The 16,908-nt window shown below is 41.7% G+C and overlaps 1 protein-coding gene across 1 annotated transcript in view; it reads right to left on the reverse strand.

The window, feature by feature from the left end:
• The window catches only part of lin52 (lin-52 DREAM MuvB core complex component), an 81,167-nt gene extending 64,369 nt beyond the window's left edge, over positions 1-16,798 (reverse strand). The window contains exons 1-5 of the mRNA XM_070877578.1: positions 16,580-16,798; positions 13,705-13,779; positions 12,533-12,570; positions 10,779-10,845; positions 9,643-9,726 (exon numbers count right to left, since the gene is read on the reverse strand). Coding sequence (XP_070733679.1) covers positions 9,643-9,726; positions 10,779-10,845; positions 12,533-12,570; positions 13,705-13,779; positions 16,580-16,598 — 283 coding nt within the window. The 5' untranslated portion in view covers positions 16,599-16,798. The remainder of the gene's footprint in view (positions 1-9,642; positions 9,727-10,778; positions 10,846-12,532; positions 12,571-13,704; positions 13,780-16,579) is intronic.
• Positions 16,799-16,908: the final 110 nt, after the last annotated feature.

A 16,908-nucleotide genomic window follows, 5' to 3' on the forward strand; every position in this document is an offset into this window, starting at 1 on the left:
TTTCGATCTTACACAAAAAGTTCACAAAAATGGTTAGTTAGATTAACTGAAATAGATATTAAATAGTTGATTAGTATCTGCACTATTCTACTTAATGTAGGTATTAACTGGAAAAAGCGGGAAGTGTTCCATTCCCAGGCAATGGAGGCTCAGTCAAATAACTACATTCGGTAGGAGCTCCAGGGAAGACATAAGAGTCCTCCTCAATGTATATCTGGTGTTGAACTAAAGCATCTCATTACATTATTTGGGAAAAGGAGGATCATTTCTTAACAACTTGCATTTATATAGTGCCTTTAACATAGTATAACATCCCAAGGCACTTCACAAGAGCATTATCAAACAAAATTTGACAGAGCCACATAAGGAGATATTAGGACAGGTGACCAAAAGCTTGGTCAAAGATATAGGTTTCAAGGAAACATCTTAAAGGAGGAGGGAGGGGTAAAGAGGCAGAGAGATTTACGGAGGGAATTCCAGAGCTCCGGGACTTGGTAGCTGAAAGCACGGCCGCCAATGGTGGACCGATAAAAATCATGGATGCACAAGAGGCCAGAATTGGAGGAGCGCAGATATCTGAGCGTTGTTGGGCTGGTAGGGGTTGCATAGATGGGGAGGGCATAGGCCATGGAGGGATTTCAAAAGAAGGATAAGAATTTTAAAATTGAGATATTGTTGGACTGGGAGCCAATGTAGATCAGCGAGCACAGGGGTGATGGATGAACTGGACTTGGTGCAAGTTAAATTATGGGCAGCAGAGTCTCAGATGAGCTCAAGTTTACCGAGAGTGCAAGGTGGGGGGCCGGCCAGGAGAGCATTGGAATTATCAAATCTAGAGGCAACATACAGAAAGAGAGTGTCTGGAAAGGGGTAAACCTACTTATGTAATCCATATTCAGAGGAAATCCTGTGAAAAACAAAGATGATCTTAGAAGTCAAACACATGTTGCAAGTGTATTTGTGGAAAACATCTTCTGGGATACTAAGCAAACTCAATGCTTTTAAAGAAAGATTTTTTTTACTTTTAAAAAGCTGCATACATGGTTATATGACTAACGCAACACTGTATATCTTGGGACACGCAAAGACCTCGGAGAATTTGAGATTTGCAGATGAGAATGGGGAGGGAATCGATTTTCACCCACCCTCGAATCAAAAAAAGAAAATCAGTGGAAATTAACTTTAACAACCCCGACCTAGAGCACAGCTGAAAATAAGGTGCCCATAAATGTAATTCTAAATACCTCATCATGAAAATGGTCTGTAAGTTTGTACTGCAGTCAAGTACAAATTTAGAGAACAATGTAAATAACACAAATTGGTCTGCTTGGTGTAAATTATTTCCTTTAGTATGTTCAATTGGATCTACTGGCTAGTGCCTTAAAAAGACATCCATAGCTTCTCCAATCCTCCAAATGCTATATTCGCCATCAAAATAAAGGAGCAAAATAAATATTTTGCTGCATTTGCCATGAAGGTAGGCTCAAATTGAGGGCACAACACAATCAAAGGAACAAGTCTTTCATGTTTTAGTTTTGCTGTTAACTTGTCACAAGCCAGAGAAAATTCAGAAAACAGTCGAGCTGCAAATTCAAGGCAGTGGTGCCACTCTGTGGTGACAACTCGTACTGCAGCAATCAATTCCTCTTGAGATCAGTTTTTAAAAATTTTACTCAGCACACACGAAGATCCATCACCATGCTTAAAAGTCTCCAATTTATGATTCCCATTTACCTAATATGCAATGTGAAATCTCTCCCTGTGGGAACACATTTCACTTATCCAAGACCAAATTTTCTACATTACAACAGTGACTACACTCCAAAAGTACTTCATTGACTGTAAAGCGCTTTGAGATGTCCGGTGGTCGTGAAAGGCGCAATATAAATCCAAGTCTTTATTTTCTTTTCAGCTAACTTCAGTGCAGATGGGCAGCACTAAAGCTTAGGGTTCCCCAAGTGTGTGCAGGGGTACCATTGAAATTTAACCAACTACAATTGGAGTAGATCACTGGTATGCTTACAGTTGGTTGTCCAACTAGGTGCACCCTAATCATTCGGGCTTTATCCTACAGGGTTATCTGGAGGACAGTGGGCAGAATCACAGCCCCCGCCAGCATCAGGTCTACGCCGGTCAGTTCCATTAGTCAGCCAGGTTGGCCGGTCAGTTATCAATAGTGCCCTGGAGTACTGTGGATTTACCCGGCTCAGGTATCAAGTACCAAGTGCATCTACCCGGCTCAGGTGTCAAGCACCAAGTGGATCCACCCGGCTTAGGTGTCAAGCACCAAGTGGATCTACCTGGCTCGGGTATCAAGCATCAAGTCTGCCACGAAGGGTTGACTTGGTTCCAAACTTCCAGTATCAAGCAAGTCACCTTTCATAGAATCATAGTGCGGGGTCCGTTTGGCCCGGGAAAGCAGTGGGCTGATGCGTGCGGGGTCCTTTCGGCCCGGGATTTAAGTAAATAAGGAATTCATTGCGTGAACCGTTTAGGGCAGCTCCCGTGTAAAATACACTATATAAATGCAAGTGGGATTGAAATGAGAAAGGGTTAGATGGCAGCTCCCTCTCCCTCCTCCCCTGATGGCGCCAATGCCTACTGGGGTACAGTTCTACCGCCGCGGTGGCCCGTCCCATGTTCATTAGTCTTGCATGAGCCTAAAGCATCAGCTACTTGCTGGTTGGGTGCATCCTGACCTAGCCTCAATGCCCACACATGCACATTTCCAGCAGGGATCGCTGAATAGCCATCAGGTAAAGGAATCCTGGTTGTTTCCGCCACCCCCACCTGCCCTGTCTTCAGTCTCCCACTCTGCTCCCCTGCCCCTAGCCCTGGCCGAAGGGCTTGCTGGTGTGTTCTCCCGCTCCTAGCCCAGGCTGAGTGGTCTCCTCCCTCCCGGTCAAAGGCTTCCCCCCCATCCCCTCTCCTTCCCCCCAGCTCTCTCTCCCTGTTCCCTCTGAGAAGTGGTGTTTCTATTGAATGGATTTTATTTTTCGTTCGTAGTTTTTGGTTGCAAATGCACTCCGCATTGACTTATTTAACATTGCTAAGGCTTGGTTGGTTCAGGTCCAGGTCCTCTCTGCTTCCCGCCCCTATCCCAGGCCAAATGGCCTCCGATGTATCTACCTGCGCCGATTTCTTTAACTCTCCGCAAGGGTTTTCTCAAGTGGCCACATACGCTGGCCTAAGTAGAAATGGAGTAACTATCAGCTGGCCAAAGTTGCCTAAATGGCCAGAACTGGCACAGGTAGCTGGTAACACCCCCTTTTGAGAAAAAAAAACTTACCTAAAAAAAACAAACTAAGTCAGTTATGCTGGTGCAAATTGATTGGGGAAACAGGGGATTTTTATGTTAGGCCAGGAAAAGCAGCCTACTCCAAAAAAACGGAGCAACTCCTGGGAAAAATTAAGCCCATAGAATGGTGGCCTTTGAGCCACCTCAACCCAAGATCGTACTTACCTCCCTCAAAAATGAGGATAATTGAATATAATGGATCTTTAAATCATGGAATCATAGAATGGTTACAACAGCACAGTAGAAGGCCATTCGGCCTGTCAAGTCTGTGCCAGCTCTCTACCATTCGGCTCTTTCCCTGTAGCCCTGCATTTTCTTTTACCTTCAGGAACTTATCCAAGTCTCTTTTAAAAATCACGATTGAATCTGCCTCCACCTCCCTCTCAGGCAGTGCATTCCAGATCCTAACCACTCGCTGGTAAAAATGTTTTTCCTCATGTCGCCTTTGGTTCTTTTGCCAATCACCTTAAATCTGTCCTCTGGTTCTCGACCCTTCCACCAATGGGATCAGTTTCTCTCTATTTTACCCTGTCTAGACCCCTCATGATTTTGAACACCACTATCAAATTTCCTCTCAACCTTCTCTGCTCTAAGGAGAACATACCCAGCTTCTCCAGTCTATCCACGTTACTGAAGTCCCTCATCCCTGGAACCATTCTGGTATATTTTTTCTGCATCACCTCCAAGGCCTTCACATCCTTCCTAAAGTACAGTGCCCAGAATTGGATACAGTTGAGGTCGGACCAGTGTTTTATAAAGATTCATCATAACTTCCTTGCTTTTGTACTCTATACCTCTATTTATGAAGCCCAGCATTCCGTATGCTTTTTTAACCACTTTCTCAACCTGACCTGCCTCCTTTGACGATTTGGACGCATATACTCCCAGATCTCTCTGTTCATGCATCCCCTTTAGAATTGTAACCTTTAGTTTATATTGCCTCTCCCCATTTTTCCAACCAAAATGTATCACTTTGCACTTTTTGCGTTAAATTTCATTTGCCACACGTCTGCCCATTCCACCAGCATGTCTATGTCCTCTTGAAGTCTATCACTATACTTTCAAGTTTTGTCTCATCTGCAAATTTTGAAATTGTGCCCTGTACACCCACATCCAATTCATTAATGTATATCGAGAAAAACAGGGGTCCTAGTACCGACCCCTGGGGAACACCACTGTATACCATCCTCCAATCCGAAAAACAACCATTCACCACTACTCTCTGTTTCCTGTCTCTTAGCCAATTTTGTATCCATGCTGCCACTGTCCCTTTTATTCCAAATAACAGAACCAGCATAACCACCACTCCTCCTATAATCCCGTGGTACCACCAGTGTCAGCCTTGGCTCAGTAGTAACACGTGGCCTCGGAGTTAGATGGTCATGGGTCAAGCCCCACTCCAGAGACTTGAACACATAATCTAGGCTGACACTCCAGTGTAATACTGAGAGAAGGCTGGATTGTTGGTGGTACCGTCTTTCAGATGAGACATTAAAACGAGGCCTCCATCTTCCCTCAGGTGCTTGTAAAAGATCCCATGGCACTATTCGAAGAGGAGCAGAGAAGTTTTCCCCCGGTGTCCTGGACAGTATTTATCCCTCAACCAACATCATTAAAACAGATTATCCCTACATTACACCAGTGATTTCACTTCAAAAGTACTTAATAAGCTGTAAAGTTCTTTGGGAAATCCCGAGATGGTGAAAGGCACTATCGAAATACAAATTCTCTCTCCTTCGACCCTCCTTCAAATATGTTGTGACAAAACTATAGTGTGACTTCACAAAATATAACCATTTTTCTGAGGAAGTTTAAAAAAAAGAATTAAACCAAAATAGTACACCGGATCCTTAATTCCCTACATAATGGAATCTGTCTGTTCTACCATGTCCACAGTCATCCTTCCTATCTCTTGTACTACTGTTGATTGGCTTTATTAATATATAATTATGATTATAGATAGACCATTATAGCAATAACAGGTATGGGGGAAGTGATTTAAAGACCAGTTTTAGGGTTCAGATGATGCGTGTGTTTGCTTTTGTAGTTTAAGATGCCACCTCAACCCTTCAACGAGACTACTGCTGGATACATCACTTCTGGTTATCCATTAAACTCTATATGATATCTATAGTGTCAGCTGTGGCTCAGTGGGAGGCACTCGCACCTCTGAGTCAGAAGATTCTGGGTTCAAGTCCTGCTCCAGAGACTTGAGCACAAAAATTTATGGCTGACACTCCAGTGCAGTGGTGAGGGAGTGCGGCACTGTCAAAGGTGCCACCTTTCAGATGAGACGTTAAACCGTGGCCCTGTCTGCTCTCTCAGGAGTACGTAAAACATCCCGTGGCACTATTTTGAAGAAGAACAGGGAGCTCTCCCCAGTGTCCTGGCCAATATTTATCCCTCAAATCAACATCTATAAAAACAGATTGTCTGGTCATTATCACATTGCTGTTTTTGGGAGCTTGCTTTGCGCAAATTGTCTGCCACGTTTCCTACATTACAACAGTGACTACATTTTTTATGAATTTTTTTTTTTAAGTACTTCATTGGCTGAAATGCGCTTTGGGATATCCGGTGGTTGTGAAAGGGGTTATATAAATGCAAGTCTTTCTTTTTGCTTTCATGTGGCCATAGCATTTCCTGATTGTTTCCCAATGAACTTGCAGTAATTATGTTCTGATCACTATTCCTTCAGTGTGAACACCATCACACATTGACATGGAGTGCTCCTTCAGTCACATTATTAAAGCTGCCCCAGAACAGTTTCAACACAGTAATCTAATTTTGGGTTCACATGACAGTTGTAAACCTTACAAGAATTGCTCTGACAACTTAGGAAATCAACTAAATTGCTCAATTAAATTACTGCCTTGTATTCATTCCCAGGGATCCATTGTGCTCCATATTATTATTAAACCCTCATGTGAATCATGATACATATTACTGTACAGTGATGACAATACAAAAGCTTTGTGCAATCTTCAATCAGTATCATGTCAGCATTACCTTTAATCATCATTGCCACTGTTTAATCTTATTGAGGTTATAATATCTATTTAATAAAATGTATTCACTATGACGCAATCACTGGTCACTTTCCTGCGTCCTCATTGTTAAGACTGTGGTTTTCTAGTTTCTAATTTGTTATTTTCTATCTAATCATATTATGCAAAGATTTCCCCCATCTCCCCAACCCCACCATAACATTCCAACAGAAACAATATTCCCAGGCGACATACCCGCCAGGACTTCTCTTCACACACCCCACCATATGTCCCCAAAATAAAATGCCATTGCATAACACATATGCACAAAGATTCACAAACGCACTCATAAGCTTGGCACCAACAACATCTCATCACCCTACCCCATCCCCAACTACACCTCCATGTCTGACTCATGCCATGCTCTAATTCACCTCAATGGTACAATTCCTCAGAGCTACCAGAGCCAGGATTGCAATACACCTGTGAAATAACTGGTTCCTTTCCTCATAAAAACACTGGCTCCACCACTGTTCAGGTCAGGACATTCTCAGCCAATAGTTTCAGTTCTTGAGTGTATTAGCCATCTTTTGTTAATATGCTGCTATTTTAGATGTAACAAGGTCCACATTATACTACACCCATTATATCAACTCGTCTTCAGATCAGCCCTAATGTTTGCTTTTCACTTTCCTCTCACACCATGAACAAGCATGAATCTCAATGCCATTTGTATGCACCATACCTAAACCTCAGTGGCATCTGTATTCTTGATTTATGCCATATTGTGCTAATGCCCGTGAATGCACATAAGAAATAGGAGCAGGAGCAGGAGTAGGCCATACGACCCCTCGAGCCTGCTCCGCCATTCAATATCATGACTGATTTTCGACTTCAACTCCCGTCCAATCCCCATATACCTCGATTCCTTAGAGTTCAAAAATCTATCTATCTGAGCCTTGAATATACTCAATGACTGAGCATCCACAGCCTTCTGGGGTAGAGAATTCAAAAGATTCAGAACCCTCTGCGTTAAGAAATTTCTCCTCATCTCAGTCCTAAATGGCTGACCCCTTATCCTGAGACTATGCCCCCTAGTTCTAGACTCTCCAGCCAGGGGAAACAGCCTCTCAGCACCTTATATGTTCAAATTAGATCACCTCTCATTCTTCTAAACCCCAGAGAGTATCGACCCAATCTACTCAATCTTTCCTCATAGGACAACCCTCTTATCCCAGGAATCAATCTAGTGCACCTTTGTTGCACCCCCTCTAAGGCAAGTATGTACTTCCTTAGGGACAGAGACCAAAACTGTGCACAGTACTTCAGGTGTGGTCTCACCAAAGCTCTACTGAGTTTGAGCAAGACTTCCTAACTCCTGATCAGCATGGATAGAGGATTGGCTAACTAACAGAGAGTCGGGATAAATGGTTCATTTTCTGGTTGGCAACTAGTGGGGTGCCGCAGGGATCAGTGCTGGGACCCCAACTATTTACAATCTATATTAACGACTTGGAAAAAGGGACTGAGTGTAATGTAGCCAAGTGTGCTGACGATACAAAGATGGGGGGAAAAGCAATGTGTGAGGAGGACACAAAAAATCTGCAAAAGGACAGGCTAAGTGAGTGGGCAAAAATTTGGCAGATGGAGTATAATGTCGGAAAGTGTGAGGTCATGCACTTCGGCAGAAAAAATTAAAGAGCAAGTTATTATTTAAATAGAGAAAGATTGCAAAGTGCCGCAGTACAGCGGGACCTGAGGGTACTTGTGCATGAAACACAAAAGGATAGTATGCAGGTACAGCAAGTGATCAGGAAGGCCAATGGTATCTTGGCCTTTATTGCAAAGGGGATGGAGTATAAAAGCAGGGAGGTCTTGCTACAGCTATATAAGGTGTTGGTGGGGCCACACCTGGAATACTGCATGCAATTTTGGTTTCCATATTTACGAAGGGATGTACTTGCTTTGGAGGCAGGGCAGTTCAGAGAAGGTTCAATAGGTTGATTCAGGGGATGAGGAGGTTGACTTAGGGGGAAGGGTTGAGTAGGTTGGGCCTCTACTCATTGGAGTTCAGAAGAATGAGGTGATCTTATCGAAACATATAAGATTATGAGGGGGCTTGACAAGGTGGATGCAGTGAGAGTGTTTCCGCTGATGGGGGATACTAGAACTAGAGGGCATAATCTTAGAATAAGGGGCCGCCCATTTAAAACAGAGATGAGGAGAAATTTCTTCCGCAGAGGGTTGTAAATATGTGGAATTCACTGCCTCAGAGAACTGTGGAAGCTGGGACAGTGAATAAATTTAAGACAGAAATAGACAATTTCTTAAATGATAAGGGGTTATGGGGAGCGGGCGGGAAGTGGAGCTGAATCCATGATCAGATCAGCCATGATCGTATTGAATGGTGGAGCAGGCTCGAGGGGCCGTATGGCCTACTCCTGTTCCTATTTCTTATGTTCTTATGTACTCCAACCCCCTTGCAATAAAGGCCAATATACCATTTGCCTTCCTAATTGCTTGCTATACCTGCATGTTAACTTCCTGTGTTTTGCGTATGAGAAATCTCTCTGAACACCAACATTTAATAGTTTCTCACCATTTAAAAAATATTCTGTTTTTCTATTCTTCCTACCAAAGTGAATAACCTCGCATTTCCCCACATTATACTCCATCTGCCACCTTATTGTCCACTTAGCCTGCCTATATCGCTTTGCAGACTCGGTGTCTTCCTCACAGCTTACTTTCCACCTATAACAGTTTGTTGTGGAAACCAATTAATCTTTACTGCACTGTTTTCACCAATGTCTCAATGAAGCATATGGTTACACCTTAATCCTGTCACCACCTTCACCTCAAAATAGAATTGGGAAATGTGGACAATGTCAAGAAGCAAAATGCCGTAAAGCAGTTTCGCCCATGCCCACTCCTCAGGACATTGTTTGTGACAGTGCGGGAGAGGACGGCGTCGCCGGTTTACTTTACGGCACAGGACTGGTGAGGCGAGACAGCGAGAACTGGGGGTTCACATACACCAATGTTTGAAATTGATAAGTGCTTGTTATTCTTTTGTGTTTGACGCCTCAGCACGAACACACAGGTAATATGACAACATGGCAAACAAGGAGAAAAGAGGACCTTAGCATTAGAAAGTGCTGTTACGAGGTAGCAATCCAAGAGTTTTGAGCAGCAGCAGCCCATAACCAACACCAGCTATGCTCCCCAAGCAGTCTGTGATCAAGCACCTGCATATAAAACCGCCATTAATTTTCTGTATGGCCCAGACCCATCAGGTTCATCCAAGCTTGTAATATTATAACTACATATAATGATTTCCAATTGAAAACATACACTTACATTCGTCCAGTCCTAGCTGGTAAGCAAGATTCTGCAGTCCTCGTACCTTCTCCATTAAGTTAGCGGTAGTAAGACTTCCCAACTCTGTGATTGAGGAGACATTTTACGAGGATACGTTATATAAAACAGTGATGGCAAACCCATATCAGGTTTGTTCAAAGTGGCAAGTGAGAAAAAAGTGCAAATACACAACTTGGCATGTGACCCAAAACACAATTTTTATTTAAATTCCATTTCAAAACCAATGCAACTTTCGAGATGTACATGTCCCATTTCTGACTGCACAACAGAACATTCTTTAAAAAAACTATACAAAAGGAAGGAAAGCCATTCACTTCCAGCTGGTTTTTATGATCTTCCAGTACAAAACATCCCACGGTGCTTTACAATGGAGAAACAGTCGCCAAACAGTCACGGCACAATTAAGACAACACGAAGTTGAAAAGAAAGGTTAATACAGGCTTTTAAATTGGGAGAGGAGCCGGAGAGAGCCACACAATACAACTTGCATATTTAAGGACAATTGAAAAATTGTGGCCAGTTCCTCTGCTATCTCCTCTCTCACTTCTTTCCAGCCTAGGGTGCATGTCATCAGGCTTTTCCAACTTGACATGCAAATTTCAAAAGAACCAATTTCCTCTCTAGTTAGATACATCAGTTGTTACCTATCCCTCTCGAGTAGATCTATATTCTCCCGATGCAAAAACTGATACTAAATATTGGATTAATATCTTCGCCACACCTTCACCCTTCAAAATGCAACTCCCTTCAATATCGGAGTAGGCCAATCCGCTCTTTAACTAATCTTCCCCTTTCTAATTGCTTATAAAAGCCCTTTTATATCATCTGCTAGTTTTTAATATATTCCTTTTTAGCACTTTATTTCTCCCTTTTCACCTCCCTGCTAAATTTTCTATATTCTTCATGATTGTCTTTAGTATTCTTAGCCCTAACTTTTATCATATGTCTCCCTTGTAAACTGTTTTGGGACATTCAGAGGTTGTGAAAGACGCTATATAAGTGCAAGTCTTTCTTTCTTTATAGCTACATTCATTAGTACTCCAAGGCTTTGTGCCACGAAACCACCCTAGATTGTCTGGCAACTAATTAACGCAGAATTTAAACATAGTATATACCTTTCAGCATGTCAATATCATCTTTCTCGAGTTCTGCCATCCATTTGGGTGGAGAGCTGGTAATAGGCTACAAAAAAAATAGAAATTAGTCTTAGTTGGTATAAGTGTCTTATAATTGATACTTTGTTGAAGTTTACATTTTGTTTCTATTAAAACAGTTTGGGGGAATGGCTGGTACAGTGAATTAACACTGCATTTTCACCTCTGGGATTGATGCTCATATCCACCCAGGATAGTCAGATGAAACCCATTTCATTGGGCGGGTTGTGGTGAGATTCAAGAAGGGGAGAAAACCATCTACAACTTTATAGAAGGAGAGGAGATGGAAGCTGTGTTACAGAGTTGTTCGTCTTTGTGGTATTATCTACAAGGGAGTATGAAATAGATACTGTTGGTACATGAGGAAGAGAGATACCCTAGCCTAGAAAGTCAAGAGAGAAAGAATTACAGATCACCCTAGGAACAGCCAGTGTTCCAAGTAGGGCTTTGGGATGTTTATAGTGGTTCCATAATAGAATGTTTAGATTATAACTGTGACGGTCACAACAACAAATGCACTGGAAATCATCTGATGTTGATGTTCATATGTTGTAGAGAAATGTAAACTTGTATGTGTAAGAATCGGGATAAAATTTTGTGTCTTATAATACACCTGTGAAGCATTTTACTACGTTAAAGGCACTATATAAATACAAGTTGTTATTGTTGTGTTCTCGATGTTGGGGAAGTCCAGAACCAGGGGACCAAGTCTTAGGATACGGGGTAGGCCATTTAGGATTGAGATGAGGAAAAACTTCTTCACTCAGAGAGTTGTTAACCTGTGGAATTCCCTGCCGCAGAGAGTTGTTGATGACAGTTCATTGGATATATTCAAGAGGGAGTTAGATAAGGCCCTTATGGCTAAAGGGATCAAAGGGTATGGAGAGAAAGCAGGAAAGGGGTACTGAGGTGAATGATCAGCCATGATCTTATTGAATGGTGGTGCAGGCCTACTCCTGCACCTATTTTCTATGTTTCTATGTTTCTATGAAGGACTGTGCATTGACCAGAGATTACCATATAAGGCATGCCAGTTCCAGTTTGATAGGAGAAAAACAGTGTATAAAAAAGAAGTTTTTGTGTTTTAGAAGAGAGAAACGTACAAGGATGAGCGCATGCCTATGTTCAAACCTGCTGACAAAACTCCGCTTGTAAATTGTGTTATACGCTAAAGAAATTATACTCTGCATTTAATTATTTTTTATGTTAAAGTTGAGAAAAATAAAATTATTATAGCCATTAAGATTGAATTTATTACTACTCAAGGAACAGTGAAAGATTATTTAAAACATATATATACAAAAAAGAAAATACATCTTATCTATATTATTCCACTAGTATGCTTAATATTTTTTAACTGCTTTCAATTGAATAAAAAATTCACCTCTATACATTTATTTGCACTGGAAACTATAGAATCTGGAATGTATCAAGACTGAGATTTTACTGTTCGAATAGGAGCCAAGCATTTTAGGAACGGTCTACAATTATGGAGGTGACATTCCTCCTGTCAATAACTTTAGCAAGCAGAATATCCTGTTCCAACTGAGATTTCCGATTTTGTACAAAATGATTTACTATTTATTGGAAAAATCCCCCCCATTGTTTTGGGTCTGTACTCAAATGGTAGAACACTATAATGAAAGAGACTAGCAATAAAAACTACATTATATTTAATAATTTATCAGGACATCAAATTGCACAAAGATACTCACACTTTTGAAAGATGCTGCAAATTCCGCTACCCCTGGCACTGAAAGAGACAATGAGATAGAAATACATTTCTTTGGGTGAATTTTTATTTTTGTATCACTGTGAGAAGTGGCAGTACTGAAGAACAGAATACTGTTCCACTTTGGGGACTCCCAAGGCAGGTATAGCACAGGATAAAGGCAGGAAATCACTCTTTGCTCTGTCCCTACATTGTGCCCCAATATCAGAACACCCCCTTCAGTACTAATATGAATTTTCCCAGTGTCTCACACCAACAATCTCACCTCTGAATGAAACTACCAAAATCGGTCCGGCTTTGCACACTAGGAACTAGATTTGGACCTCCCCAACGTATTTCACACAGGACCCTTACAAACAACTGAGACTGGAGACTTTCATCATCAACAGTCTGGGCTCAAATCCCGATGCAAGAATGGTATACTAACCTATTCCACCGCCTTTATACAGAACTGCACTTTGATAACAGTACACATTATATACTATTAAGTTTATCTTACAATTACATCCTATATTGCTGACAAAATAAAAGTATGGCAAATATTTCTGCTCATATAACCTTTCATCCAAGGTTGTAGCATACATTTTTATGACCTTTTTATAGGTCTCTACTGTCATTTGCTACAATGTGTACTGTTCAGCCCCTACAACTCCCTGTGACTGTTCAACCCCATAGTGCTGTTGCAGAATGTGACTCCCTTGTGGCATCCAATCTGCTCATAAGAACATAAGACATAGGAGTAGGAGTAGGTCATACGGCCCTTCGAGCCTGCTCCGCCATTCAATATCATAGCTGATTTGCGGTCTCAACTCCACTTTTCCGCCTTATCCCCATAATCCTTGATTCCCCTAAAGTCCAAAAATCTATCTATCTCAGTATTCCATAGCAGCACCATGCATTGTCCTATGGGCTGTACCATTTATTCGCTGTGGCTCTCCCATGGCATGCAACGCTTGCTCCGTGGAATGTTCTGCTCACTCCATAGGTGTTGCACCCTCTGCATCGTGTGATACTCCTGTGAGATCCCATAGTTAATGGTGCATTGTAGGTTCCATTACCTTCTGCACTGAATTTCTCAGTCTGAGCTAACCATTTTATATCTAAAAGCATTGGAAGTATTCTACAGGTTTTCAAATCATTACAAAAGTGTCTTACTTTGTTCTGGCCATAAATCTGGTGAAGCTCGATCTAGTTTCTCAAAGCTCAATAAAGACTGCTCCAAATCTGCACCTGATGGCATAGAAATAGAATATAAATAAGAGGTTAGAGGATTCAAGTCATATATTATACAAGACACACTTTGCAGACCCACTGCATTAATATACCAACATCAAGGCTGTAATAGGATAGTGTATTCCCCACCATCATTTTGGCATCAGAAGGAGAGAAAAATCAGGCAGCATTTGAAACCGCAGAGTCCTTTTAGAATCCCATACACAATTTTCAGAACGCCAATACTGGATTTAAGTGGAGAAAACATGAATGCTGTAATAATTCTTTAGCCCTTAAGGTCTACAGAAAACTTTGTAAATACTAATGAATATAGTCTTGCTGCTTTAAAGCTTTCTTGTAACAAAGAGGATACAGCGCCACCTTTGGTGCAAGAAAGAATAAGAGGAATTATCACAACAGCATTACCCATTCATTTCAATATACTGGGAAACCATCAAGGGTTTTAATACATAACTAATAAATTGCCTATGGTGATGGTCAACTTATAAAGATAAGTTATTTTATACACAAGATGGTGACAGACAGACCTCAGAAACTTGGCCCACACCCTCGAACTACTGGTGTTTTAAATGTTTAGATAGGAAGTTTCAATGTTAAACATTGACTAAACGCATGACCAACACAGGAAGATGGACAGAAGTTTTTTTAATAATGTGCTAGTCAATCGACTGGTATCATAGGGAGCCAAAATACTTAGGACAGGAGAAGGCCATTCAGCTCCTCGAGTCTGTTCCACCATGGCTGATGTACATCTTAACTCCATTTACCTGCCTTGGTTCCGTATCCCTTAATACCCTTGCCTAACAAAAATCTACCAATCTCAGTTTTGAAATTTTCAATTGACCCTCCTTCCCACCCAGCCTCACCAGCTCTTTTTTTTGTGGGGTGGGGGGGAATAGAATGTTCCACATTTTCAGGACCATCACCCTCCATATTCAAGTGGGGTTACATGGCAGCAGTTAAGTGGAACAGGGCAAGCAGATGTAATTCAGTACCCATTTAAAAGGTCATGCATTCTGAACTTATTTCTGTGCTGTTATTACATTCTATGCCCACATTTAGCATCTTCATTAGAGGACACATGTAATTTCAGCATGGCAAATTTGACTAGATGGTTTCCATTATACATGTGGGCATACAGCACAATTTTAATATTAATAGACTAGTCAATCTCTCATGGTATTGCACTCAAGGAGCCAAGGCCAAGCATAAACTTCAGGTGAAGCATAAACTTCAGGTGAAGCAGAATTAAAGGGCAAAGCTACATAGTCAAAACAGTAGAATACAAGTCAAAGGAGCAAATGATCGTACTTTACAGTGCTCTGGTCAGATCGCACCTTGAACAGTTTCCAGTTCTTGTTGCCAAGAAATACAACAGACAAGTAAGTGTTGGAGGCTGTACAGAGAATAGCCACAAAGCTGATCCCCAGCATCAAGAGTCTGAAGCTTGGACTTTTAACATTGAAAGGAGGTGTCTCATGTAAGACTGTATTGAAAAGGTTAACTCAGAATATTACTTTAAAGTAAAATGATGTAATAGAATCAGTGGACATGGATTGAAACTGGTCATTTCGGAAGGAAATATAAGGAGGGAATATAAACTAAATGGTACAATTTTAAAAGGGGATGCAGGAACAGAGAAACCTGGGACTTCATATAATCTTTGACGGTTGATAAAGCTGTTAAAAAGCATATGGGAGCCATGGCTTTATAAAAGAGTTAGAGTACAAAAGTAAGGAAGTTATGGTAAACCTTTATAAATCACTGGTAAGATCTCAGCTGGAGCATTGTGTCCAATCATGGGCACCACACTTTAGGTAGGATGTCAAGGCCTTGGAGAGGATTTACCAGAATGGTACCAGGGATGAAGGACTTTAGTAATGCGGAGAGTAGAGAAGCTGGGATTGTTCTCTTTAGAACACAGAAGTTCAAGAGGTGTTTTGATAGAGTAGATAGTGAGAAACTATTTTCACTGGCAGGAGGGTCACTGAAAATAACCAGAGGAAACAGATTTAAGAAAATTGGCAAAAATGGCAGGAGATGAGAAATGTTTTTAAAAAAACACAGCGATTTATGATCTGGAATGCATTGCCTAAAAGGGTGGTGAAAGTGTCAATAGCAACTTTCAAAATGGAATTGGATATATACTTAAAGAAAAATGTGTAGGGCTCTTTTAAAAGAACCGGCACAGGCATGATGCTCCAAATGAGTAGTACGATTCTCTGATTTAAGATCATCGTGTGGACATTGATTGAAGAAGAATTTCTTGATGTTCTAAGTTATCAAGTGGAATAAGGTAGTGCAGGCAAAAGCCCTGGAATAATTTAAGAAATAATTAGATCCTACAGTGGGAGGAAGGGGGATCCCTCTGGGTGAATGAATGAACCTAATGAAAAATAGACCTGTCACTTTCCAACAACAACAAAACTTTAGTTGGGAAAATATAACCCTACTTGGAAACAAGTCACTCGGGCTGGAGGGAAGTATTGAAATAAGTTTTAACCACCCCTTTTTTTTTTTGCAGTCATCAACCTCACTCGGTGCTGAGCATCTCCCCACAGTGACAGCTGAGGGAGAGGGAGGGGAGGGTTGCTGTGGTTACCCGGCAACATCGTAAAAGAGAAAAAACACGGCAAATTTGTTTTTGAAAAGAGAAAGAGATGTTTTCCTTTTCTCCTATCTCCGTTCGGAAGGGCTGAAGTGGCCGAAGCAGCAGGGAGGGGTGTCGGCCGTCAGCGCGCTCTCTCTCCCTCACACTCTCTCCCTCTCTCACTCTCAGAAACAAATTAGAATTTACCCGCACTCGGCGACGCCATCTTCTCAGCACCGTCACCTGACCTTCACGTCAACAAGGGGGGGGGGGGGAGAAAAAAACACCCCGACATTATTCTTCCTGACAACGTTGTGGTTTCTAATTTTAAATACCAGATGTACGAAGATGTACGATTTCTTTTTAAAATATATATAGAGACAGATTTATTTTGAATCGATCGAAGTCTCGCGAAGTCTGCCGCGACCGAGGGCTTGGGAGTGTTGGGGGGGGGGGGGGGTTTGACGGACGCCAGCATCAGCCAATTAAAACGAGGCGGAGACGGGAGGTGGACGGCCACGCGCGGCAGAGACGCG

The sequence above is a fragment of the Pristiophorus japonicus genome, chromosome 4 (genome assembly GCF_044704955.1).
Source record: "Pristiophorus japonicus isolate sPriJap1 chromosome 4, sPriJap1.hap1, whole genome shotgun sequence".
Lineage (NCBI taxonomy): Eukaryota > Metazoa > Chordata > Chondrichthyes > Pristiophoridae > Pristiophorus > Pristiophorus japonicus.